The 11,682-nt window shown below is 44.2% G+C and overlaps 1 protein-coding gene across 5 annotated transcripts in view; it reads right to left on the bottom strand.

The window, feature by feature from the left end:
• Positions 1 to 2,472: 2,472 nt before the first annotated feature.
• FHL5 (four and a half LIM domains 5) overlaps positions 2,473 to 11,682 on the bottom strand; it is a 46,361-nt gene continuing 37,151 nt past the window's right edge. For all 5 annotated transcript variants that reach the window (XM_073336798.1, XM_073336795.1, XM_073336797.1 and 2 more), the window contains exons 5-6: positions 9,768 to 9,954; positions 2,473 to 4,805 (exon numbers count right to left, since the gene is read on the bottom strand). In XM_073336798.1, the coding sequence (XP_073192899.1) occupies positions 4,654 to 4,805; positions 9,768 to 9,954 (339 nt within the window). In that variant the 3' untranslated portion in view covers positions 2,473 to 4,653. The remainder of the gene's footprint in view (positions 4,806 to 9,767; positions 9,955 to 11,682) is intronic.

The raw sequence follows: 11,682 nt of genomic DNA, 5'->3' as shown, positions 1-11,682 counted from the left end.
GTCATGAGATGCTTGTGACCAAGTCTTGCCTCAGCATAATCAAAAGCACAATTAAAAGCTATACTTCTCCATGCACATGGGATGCCAAATTTTGTTTAAAAGATGCTATTTAAATCATATACAGTTTTGTTTGTCATGAGCTATCACTGCTTTTCCAGTCTGACGTGGGGGTGGGCAGTGAGTGTGAGGGTTTCACTGGAGAAATGAATCTTGTACACCCAAAATACTAATTGTGAAAAATAAGAATAAGCCCCTCTCTCTTCATCTCATGTTTGTGATGCCTTTCCATCCATTCCAGGATGTGTCAAGAAGGTTGAAAGTTTTAATTTTTTGAAGCACTAGAATGATCAAGTCTTGTTTTTCCTAGTTTTGCTGGAGGACTTTTGGGAGCCTGCTCATCCCTCATGTGAAGGGATGGCCAATCGTTAACAAAAATACCCTAAGTGTTTATTAGGCATTAGGCAAAATAGATGTTCATAATAATACATAGCTCTTATCTAGAGCTTTTCATCAGTAGATCTCAAAGTGCTTTACAAAGGAGGTCCCCATTTTACAGGTGGGGAAACTGAGGCACAGAGCAGGGCAGTGACTTGCCCAAAGTCACCCAGCAGCAGAACTGGTAACAAAGCCCAGCTAGCCTGAGTCCCAGTCCATAATCTAATTAAAAAAAAAACCCTACAACAGTCCTCCCCCCCAAGTTTTATAGTCTGAATAGTCTCCACTTTGCAATTACTCTGCTGAACGTTTCTTATGAATTTATAATCCCACTAACTTCTCTAGTTACCCACAGAGTTCTCGATAGATGTGATCAGAATTTCTAACGTAAAAAATAAGCAAGGGAAAAAAAAATACTTTAAAAAGACCAAAACCAACAAATCTAATCTATTTCAAGCCACCTTTATATATCCCAAAAGGAGTGAAAAATGTACACCCTCCAAATTTTTTCCCCCCTTCCCTGCTAGGTTGTCTTATAGCTATAAAGTTTTCTGAACTGAAGTGAACAGGGCATAGTGTATCAGAATACATCATAGGTGCCTACTTCCCCTCTGCCCGGTGGGCCCTGCCCTCGCCCTTCCCCTATTCTACCCTCTTCTCCCTAGTCCCCACCCCCTGCCCCGCCATTTCTTCGCCTCCTCCTCTGAGCGCGCCGTGTCCCCGCTCATCCTCCTCCCTCCTGGAAAGTCCTAAGTGCCGCCAAACAGCTGTTAGGTGGTGGGGGTGGGGTGGGGCTGGAAGCACTGGGAGGGAAGGGGAGGAGCAGAAACACGGCACGCTGGGGAGGGAGAAGGAGGCAAGGAGGGGGAGCTTGGCTGCTGGTGGGTGCAGAGCACCTGCTAATTTTTCCCCGTGGGGAAAAGGCAACTCCTATCTTTTCATGGGCTGTGTATTTATACCTGCTACTGTATTTTCCACTCCATGCATCTGATGAAGTGGGTTCCAGCCCACGAAAGCTTATGCCCAAATAAATTTGTTAGTCTCTAAGGTGCCACAAGGACTCCTCATTGTAGTTGTAGTTTAGTTTGTTGTTTCTTAGCATCCATGTATGTAATGTGAAAGCATTCAGATCTTCAGACTTGACAATGGTATATTCTGTGAAAAATAGTCAAACAATTTAACTTACATTTCTAAAAAAATATTGGAGGAGTCATGGCAGAAATTTGGTTTCACAGATGATCGGGCCAGAAAAGAGGGACCACTGTGATAATCTAGTGCAGGGGTTCTCAAACTTCATTGCATAGCGACACCCTTCTGACAACGAAAATTACTACATAACCCCAGGTAGGAGGCCTGTAACCTGAGCCTCGCCACCCAGGGCTGAGGCTCTCTGGCTTCGGCTTCAGCTCTGGGCAGTGGGGCTTTGGCTTTGGCCCCGGGGCCCAGCAAGTCTAACACCAGCCCTAGCGACCCCATTAAAACACAAAGTGGGACCCACTTTGGGACCCACAGTTTGAGAACCACTGATCTAGTGTGATTTTCTGCATATCTCATGCCATAGAATTTCACCCTGCATCAATTTGCGGTTGAACAAGAGCATTGTTCAGACGGGGTTGAATAGATGGGCCTAAACCACATCATTAGAGTCCCCCCCCTTCCCCACCCACAAAGTGAATTAACATAACTAAATAATGTGCAGATCCCATATCCAGTGGCAATGGTCACATCAGGTGATTTGTCAATTTTTATTTTAAGATTCTGGGGGTCAGTTGACATTTACCAGTGAGCTAATTTCTAATCAGTCATTGCACATTTTTAGAATCTCTCTGCATACATGTCCATTGCTATATTCCTTTTTTAGGCTACACTACCTAGTTCTATTTATGGTATCCTGACTCTGATCAATATTCTCTATCTGATCTATGAGAAAAGAAAGGAAAGGCAAGCAGCTAGAGTAAAGCCAGAAGCAAATCAGAAAATAAACTTTGATAAAAGCTCTCCTAGCAGAAGAGACTAAAAATCTAAACCAACACCACATTAAGCAAACAAATCAATATTTTATTGACTAGAAAACAGAGAGCTTGTGGTTAGTTATTATCCACATAGATTTTATGCTATTGCAGTTTGGCACTGGCCTATTTTCATATAGTGTACTTTTCTTTTTATGTCTTCTTAATGTAATTACCACTTTCAATTAAATAAGGGAATGAGATCTTACTGCAACTGAGGTCAAAGAAAAGACTCCTATTAATGGCAATAGACTTTGGATCAGTGCCTAAAAGGACACACGTGCTCCTGAAGTTAATGTGAGTAAGATGTTTTTTAAAACACATCAAGAGCGTGGTAAATGGTACAAAACCTGCCCTTGAGTATTTCAGTGCACCATTCTCAATGGCGCAGTATAATGATAGTTTAATTACCTGAAAGCGTGGAACAACAAAGGGAAGAACCATTTGTAACACTAATCTAGATGGCCTTTAATATAGACACTTTTACTTTAAAAGCTCAGCAAGCAGATGAAATCCTCTCCAAGTGACATAAATGAGATATAGGAACAAACCTACATTGTTCTGTTGGCCTATCGATTGTAATGAAAATAATATTAAAAATCCTTGCTATAATGCTGGTAAATGTACATGGCTCTTAACAAAATGAGTAGGACACGCTCCTTGTTCTAAAGCACTGACAGTCTTAATATAGACAAGGCAAACACATAAGAAAAGATATTAGATCACAGCTCAAAGAAGTGAGAGCAAGGAGAAACTATTCATGATGAGAAAGATGGTTGGGTTTCTGGAAAATGGGTTTCAGGAGGAGAGAGAGGTGGCTTGGCAGACACGAAGGTGACTCTCAAGCCATATCTACACTAGGAAAAAGGGTGTATGTTTAATATGTACTAAAATCCTAGTGCAGACAAGGCAGTTGCAGTTTTAAGACGTTAGCTAGTTGTAAATTATAAATTAGCGCTCTGATTGAGGGAGCTAATTGATTTTGATGGCAGATTAAAGTGTAGTTTTATTTATTTATTTATTTATGTCCTGAAAAGTTGACGAAGCAAAAAAAAAGTTTAACTAAAACTGGCTAATTTTGGTAAAGGGGCTGTAGTTCAGCTCTGCAAATCACTAGTCTTGGAACAGATTTTTATTTGTTTGTTTGTTAAGAACGGATATAGGCTTTGATGCTTCAGAGCATAAACCAACTCTCAGTGGTAGGCAGCGCCAGATTTAGGTGCAGGCAACCCAGGCTTGGGGGCACCAGGCTTGGGTGGGTGCTGTTTTTGTTTTTAGAAACAGAAGGAAAAATAGAATGTTTGAAGTAAAATGTTTCAGGTATTTCATATGTGGATTCACTAATCTTCTAGACTCTTCTGGACCTTTGTAGAATCTCATGGAACCTTCCAGACTTTCGGAGAACTACATTTTCCTTGAACCTCCTAGAATGTTGTCAGCCATGCCCTTGGGAGCATATAAGGGGTGGGGCATTGCCAGTCAGTCAGCGAGATATAAGAACAAAGTGAAGTGAACTGCGGGCCTAGCTGCGATATTATGAACCTTGTGTTATTGTGTAATTGTGAAAGTGTACTTGTGTCTTAAGACTTGAAGAACGTAAGTAGCAACTAATAAAGGACATACGTAATGAGATGCCAGAGATATCTATCGAACTCCTATCTGCACAACAATATAAAAGAAATATTATTACTTCTTTTGCCATGGTTAACATGTAATGTTTGATGACTTTCTAATACTGTGGAACATTGTTCTGATTAAATATTGTGGCCCAGTGTGGAATGCACCACCACCACTTTACACCTGAGCGTCTGCATCAGTAGACTACTAGTATAAGTTTTCTTCATTGAGGTAATCTATTATGTCTTCCAAATATAGATTTTTCATAGTCATTCTTGGATTATGTAATATCAAATTCTAAAGCTCCCAACAGCAGAGTGCACTGTTTTACCAGGACAAACATACTGTATTTCCATTAAAATATATATAGAAATTTCTTTGGAAAGGTTTTCTTAACCAGAACTGTGTAAAAATCTTTTTACAAGATATAAGGCATGCATGTAGCAGCTGAGCACTGTGATAGAACTGAACTGCTGTTGGAAAGCAACTTGAATGACTAAATAACTCTTAATGGCCTTTAAATGAATTCCTGACCGCAAGGTAAGGAAGTACTTGGTTACAGCATGCATGGCTGACGTCTCTCTCCCCCTAACTATGCAGCAGAGCCGCATTCACAACAGAGGATGTCATCTTGCTGGGTGAGGAATCCTTGTCCCACCAGCGAAATGGAACATTTCACACAGTTAAAGCAGGCACTGTGCCACTGGCGCTCTTCAAATGAGATAAATTTGGCACCTCCGAGCGCTGGAAAAGAAATGAGAAAAAAGGGAATTCAGTAGACTTTAGAAGAGATCAGAAATAGATTGTTTTTGAATGTAGCATGTTGTCTTCTGTCACACTGAAATCCACAAGTTTGAAATCCTATAGTTTGAAACAGCCTGTAGAAATAGATTTGCCCAACATATGCATCGTAGGAACTAAAAATTAGAGCTGGGAAAAACGTTTGCAGCAAAGCCCCAGCTGTGAGACACCTGGCTGTTTTCATATCCCATTACGACCTCTAAACATGGACCTGGCTCATCAAAACATCCACTAAGGTTTACAAATCTTTCCAACTACCCTGCACCCAGCTTCCAGCAAACTGCCATAGAAATCAGAGGCAACATGTACATGAGGCATGTGGGGTTAAGTGCTTGGGCCCACCTGCCAGGGACAGCAGCCAAACATGCCAGGGGGAGGTGCAGTGGGAGAGGGACAGAGCCCCCTCTCCCTTCAGGTAACATGGGCAGGGAGAGTGCAGTGGCCCCGGGCTGGGTACAGGGCGGGGGAGGAGACATGTGGGGTGTTCACATGTCCCCCCCCTTGGATTTTTGCCCCCCAGTATGGGGAGTCATGAGTCATCTATGGTAGAAATCGTGGGTAGTGTGTGGGTTGTGTGGTTCAAGTGCAAAACCAAGTGCTATTCAGACATTTCAATTTAGTATCTCTGAGATTTAGGGATTTTCATACTCCAGCACTCAAACTGAAAGTCACTAGATTTGAGCTGTGTGAAACACAAGCTCCCAGAAAAAGCAAACCCTCAGGTATACTGGTGTAATTGTGGAACTCTATAAATTAATGTTAATTAAGATTTTTTTCTGTCTCAGATATTCCTGAATCTGTTCGTGCCCCCCACCTTGTAATCTTATCATAGGTGACTGAATTTCCCTCACTTTCCTTGATTTATATATGAGGATCAGACATCTGTAATTAGCTGGCTCCATTACACTTCATCATTGGGCTAGAGGAGTAATAGATTCACTATTAATAGTCTCAACTAATGGTCTCAGAACAGTCAGAGTGTTAACCTGGCATTGAATTATTAATGATTTAAGCACACAGGGCCAAATCATGATACAAGTTTTCCATGAGTGGCAAGATCTCTTAATTTGATAAATGTGCCTTAGCTGCACAGAACAGTTAAATCTAATTAACCTACAATTGTACTAGTTTTATGTCTGAAAAAACCTGATTACTGAAATAATGTCTGATATGTTTGTGTGCCTACTAGAGGTAGGATACTATTAAGTGTCTCTTCATGTATCCTTCGGGACCTGAGTCACTCAACTTCACTTTGCAGCTTTTTCCACTCCAAGGGTATGTCTACACTACGGAATTAGGTCGAATTTATAGAAGTCGGTTTTTTAGAAATCGGTTTTATATATTCGAGTGTGTGTGTCCCCACAGAAAATGCTCTAAGTGCATTAAGTGCATTAACTCGGCGGAGCGCTTCCACAGTACCGAGGCTAGAGTCGACTTCCGGAGCGTTGCACTGTGGGTAGCTATCCCACAGTTCCCGCAGTCTCCGCCGCCCATTGGAATTCTGGGTTGAGATCCCAATGCCTGATGGGGCTAAAACTTTGTCGCGGGTGGCTCTGGGTACATATAGTCAGGCCCCCGTTCCCTCCCCCCCTCTGTGAAAGCAACGGCAGACAATCGTTTCACGCCTTTTTACCTGAGTTACCTGTGCAGACGCCATACCACGGCAAGCATGGAGCCCGCTCAGCTCACTGTCACCATATGTCTCCTGGGTGCTGGCAGACGCGGTACTGCATTGCTACACAGAAGCAGCAACCCATTGCCTTGTGGCAGCAGACGGTGCAATAGGACTGGTAGCCGTCATCGTCATGTCCGAGGTGCTCCTGGTCACCTGTGTGAGGTCGATCAGAAGCGCCTGGGCAGACATGGGCGCAGGGACTAAATTTGGAGTGACTTGATCAAGTCATTCTCTTTAGTCCTGCAGTCAGTCCTATTGAACCATCTTATGGTGAGCAGGCAGGTGATACGGATTACTAACAGTCCTATTGCATCATCTTCTGCCGGGCAGGCAAGAGATGAGGATGGCTAGCAGTCCTATTGTACCATCTTCTGCCGAGCAGCCATGAGGTGTGGATGGCATGCAGTCCTTCTGCACCATCTGCTGCCAGCCAAAGATGTAAAAGATAGATGGAGTGGATCAAAACAAGAAATAGACCAGATTTGTTTTGTACTCATTTGCAAACCCCTCCCCCGCCCCCCGTCTAGGGGACTCATTCCTCTAGGTCACACTGCAGTCACTCACAGAGAAGGTGCAGTGAGGTAAATCTAGTCATGTATCAATCAGAGGCCAGACCAACCTGCTTGTTCCAATAAGAACAATAAGTTAGGTGCACCATTTCTTATTGGAACCCTCCGTGAAGTCCTGCCTGAAATACTCCTTGATGTAAAGCCACCCCCTTTGTTGATTTTAGCTCCCTGTAAGCCAACCCTGTAAGCCGTGTCGTCAGTCGCCCCTCCCTGCGTCAGAGCAACGGCAAACAATTGTGCATCTGAGTTGAGAGTGCTGTCCAGAGCAGTCACAACGGAGCACTCTGGGATAGCTCCCGGAGGCCAATACCGTCGAATTGTGTCCACAGTACCCCAAATTCGACCCGGCAAGGCCGATTTAAGCACTAATCCATTTGTCAGGGGTGGAGTAAGGAAATCGCTTTTAAGAGCTCTTTAAGTCGAAATAAAGGGCTTCATCGTGTGGACAGGTGCAGGTTTACATCGATTTAACGCTGCTAAATTCGACCTAAAGTCCTAGTGTAGACCAGGGCCAAGAATGTACAAGACATTTACATAAACCACAAGAGAAGCTCTTTTAGTACATAAAAATAATGTAATGCTTAGCTTGTACTGAATGACACGTGATTTATATGTTCCAACAAGATATAGTGCATGTAATATGGAGGGGAGCTAGATTCTGTCTTCATTTACATCTGTGTCACTCTGTTTAGTAGTAAGGAGGTTTAACTGGATGGGGTTGCATTTACTTAGCTAAGAACAGAATTTGGTTCATGGAGCTCACTTTCATATGGCTGTGAGCCTACAGACTGTCCCTTCAATGGGGTAAGTTTTATAACAAAGAATCAAATAGATTTTGTTTCTTCTTTTTGAGTGCATTGGAGGATGAATACAGGAGGGCCCCTTTTCTGTCACAAGACACCATGGGACAGATCTTCAGCTGATGTACATTGCCCTGGCTTCACTGAAATAGTCTTCCCATCACTGAAGTCAATGGAGCTATGATAATTTACACTAGCTAAGGATCTGCCCCGTGTGTATATATGTAGGTACTTATATGGCCACCTCAGTACCTTACAAACGTGAATTAATTTATCCTTACAACACCACTGAGAGGAAAGGGTTATTACTATCCTAATTTTGCAAATGGGCAATTGAGGCCTAGAGAGAATAAGTGGCTTACCCAATATCACACAGGAAGCCTGTCAGAACCAGGAACAGAATCAAAATCTCCCATGTCTCAGTCCAGTGCTTTAACCACAAGACCATCCTTTCCTCCCTATTTAGCAGAGGAGTAAGAAAAATGATAATCTCTACGGCTATGTCTACATTGCAAAGAACAACTTGTGACGCTGGGTCTCAGAGCCCTGGTCAACTGACTTGGGCTTGTGGGGCTCAAGCTGCAGGGTTAAAAATGGAGCGTAGCTGTACCCTTAGAAATGATAGTTTTTCTTACTCCTCCACTAAATAGGGAGGAAAGGATGGTCTCTGTAAATCCACCATTTACTCTAGTTGAAATGTGCAAGTGACCAATAGCCCATGCTACAGAGGAAGGCAAAAAGCCCTCAGGGTCTTGCCTGAGCATTTCGGCAAGATGCACCAGCCAGGCACCTAGGAAACAATTCTCTGTAGTAACTCAAAGCCTTCTCAATGTAGTCACCCATCACTGACCATTGGGGATATTTACTACTAGCAGTTGCAGATCAGCTATGTATCATTGTAGGCAGTCTCCTCATACCAACGCCTCCATAAGCTTATCAAGCTCAGTCTTGAGGCCGGTTAGGTTTTTTGCCCCCACTGCTCCCCTTGGAAGGCTGACAGTTCAGCTTTCAGTATGACCCACTGTAGTCTCCCCTTTACCCAGTTCCTTATCTAACTTTCAGTTGGATTAATCCCCATCTTGTCCAATTTAACTAATAATTTCCCATGTGGAATTGTATCAAATGCCTTACTGAAATCCTTGTAGAATAAATTTACTGCATGTCCCTTGTCTAAAAAAATCAGTTATCAGTGTGTATCTCTACTCTGCAATGTAAGCCCAGGGTTTGAACTCAGGCTCAAGCCTAACCCCCCTTCTGTCCACACACAAATCACGCTAAAACAGGGCTTAGACCCAGGATCCCAGGACCTTATGGGGGCAGACAATCTTAGCGTGAGTCAAGCTGGGACCCATGGTTCACACCCTACTGCTTTGCAGGGTAGCCCTTGCCGGACTTGTGTTCTGTGAGTCCACCAAAAGTATTCCATAATCCCATAGGCCGAATTTCTTTGTCCTCTAAACAGTTAATTTTGGTGGACAGTCAAATTTTCATACACTGCACCATGAATGAAGGACTAGAGTGGCCGCATTTTGGGAGAGCACTAGGAAGTCTGGGATATAGGCAGGCCCATATGATGTCATGTAGAGTTGGAGCCCCAGATTGGGACTCAGGGTTCAATAATTTCTAATCTAAATTAACCTCAAACCCTAGGATAACAAACCCAGGGTCTGGTAACACAAGTTCTACTAACAGTGTAGTCATACCCAGGAAGTGTTTTTTAAGCAAACTGATAATTAAAATTCACAGTAAGTGCAATTATATAATTACAAGTAGAATATTTTGTGACAGTTAATAGACATCTGACCTGAGACAGCACTGATAACTTTTTAGTGGCTGGTCTACTTTAAACGGTTAGACTCACCAGTAATGGGTTTGTTGCAGACCGCACACATCTTTGCATAAAGCTTTCGGAAGCAGTCTAGGCAGTATGGATGGTCATCTTTGGAAATAAACCGCTGCCCAGACAGCTGCTTCTTACATCCAGCACACAGAAAACATTCTTTGTGCCATGGCTGGTCGTGGTACGTCACTCCACCAGTAGTTATCATCTGATGCAGCAACAAAAAGCAAACAAACAAAGGAATGAAAGCGTGAACAACAATCGATAGCAATCAGCTGCAAAACCAAACATTCAGATAACATTTGAGCTCTAGTCAAAACTAGGAATTCCCAAGGTGTGTGGTATTTTTTAAATAAATCCTCTTATTTCTTTTCTCTCTGCCATATAGATAGATATAGAGAGAGTGTCTCAATTGTTTTCAGTTTGATTTTTAATCTTGACTGGGACTGATTGATATGAACATGCAGCTGCATAAGTTATTCATGTTGGTTCCATTGCAGGTACTTATATGGGCCCCAATTGCAGTAGTATCTGTGCACCTCACCATTTCTGGTGCATTTATTATCACAACAGCGTGTGAGGTAGGGGAGAGCTGTTATCCTCATTTTACACAGACACTAAGTGACTTGTCCAAGGCCACACAAGAAATCTGTGGAACAGCAGGCAATAGAATCCAAGTTCTCCAACTCCCAGGCTAGTACCATAACTCCCAGGCTAGTACCATAACCACTGGACCATCCCTTTTGTATTTAGAGTATAAACTCTTCAGGGCAGGGAACATCTCCAAAGCATGGGTGGTGGATATAGTAGGTCAGGGGAGGCTAAGCCTCCCCAAACAGCTAGGCTGTGGCCCCTCCTGTGCTCCGCTCCCATGTTCCTCTTCCCCCGTGGCCCCGCCCATGCTGCTCCTCTTCCTGCCCTTGCCCAGCCTCTCCCCTGAAGCCGGTGAGATCTAGGGTGGCTGAGCTGGCGGGTGGGCTAGCGCTCGGGGCGGGGCGGTGGGGGCGGACTGGCTGGCAGCCTGGGGCAGCTGGGCGGGATCCGGGGAGCTGGGGCTGGTCAGCTAGAGGGCCAGTGCTCAGGCCAGCTGGGGTGGGCTGCAGGCAGGAGGGCCAGAGCTTGGGCCAGCCGGCAGATCAGGGCAGGTTGGCTGTGGCCTGGGACGGGCGGCGGCTGAGACGTGGGGTGGCTAGGGCAGGGATCCTCCAGCCACAGTGGGGGACTCGGAGATCCAGCAGGGGAAGAGAGGAATAAGGGATGGAGCCGGGGGATAGCCTCCCCAAATGGGGGGTTCATGGACCTCCCATGTCTCTCGGAATAGGTCTACACTGCAACAGAGAAGGGTGATGCCCAGCACAGGTAGACAGACTTACACTAGCTCTGCTCAAGCTAGGCTGCTAAAGATAGCACTGTGCACATTATGGCATGAGTGCAGCTTCTGCTAGTTCATAGAATCATAGAATATCAGGGTTGGAAGGGACCCCTGAAGGTCATCTAGTCCAACCCCCTGCTTGAAGCAGGAAACAATTCCCAGTTAAATCATCCCAGCCAGGGCTTTGTCAAGCCTGACCTTAAAAACCTCTAAGGAAGGAGATTCTACCACCTCCCTAGGCAACGCATTCCAGTGTTTCACCACCCTCTCAGTGAAAAAGTTTTTCCTAATATCCAATCTAAACCTCCCCCACTGCAACTTGAGACCATTACTCCTTGTTCTGTCATCTGCTACCATTGAGAACAGTCTAGAGCCATCCTCTTTGGAACCCCCTTTCAGGTAGTTGAAAGCAGCTATCAAATCCCCCCTCATTCTTCTCTTCTGCAGGCTAAACAATCCCAGCTCCCTCAGCCTCTCCTCATAAGTCATGTGTTCCAGACCCCTAATCATTTTTGTTGCCCTTCACTGGACTCTCTCCAGTTTATCCACATCCTTCTTGTAGTG

Source organism: Lepidochelys kempii, chromosome 3 (genome assembly GCF_965140265.1).
Source record: "Lepidochelys kempii isolate rLepKem1 chromosome 3, rLepKem1.hap2, whole genome shotgun sequence".
Taxonomy (NCBI): domain Eukaryota; kingdom Metazoa; phylum Chordata; order Testudines; family Cheloniidae; genus Lepidochelys; species Lepidochelys kempii.
This window is presented reverse-complemented; position numbering and strand designations above follow the sequence as displayed.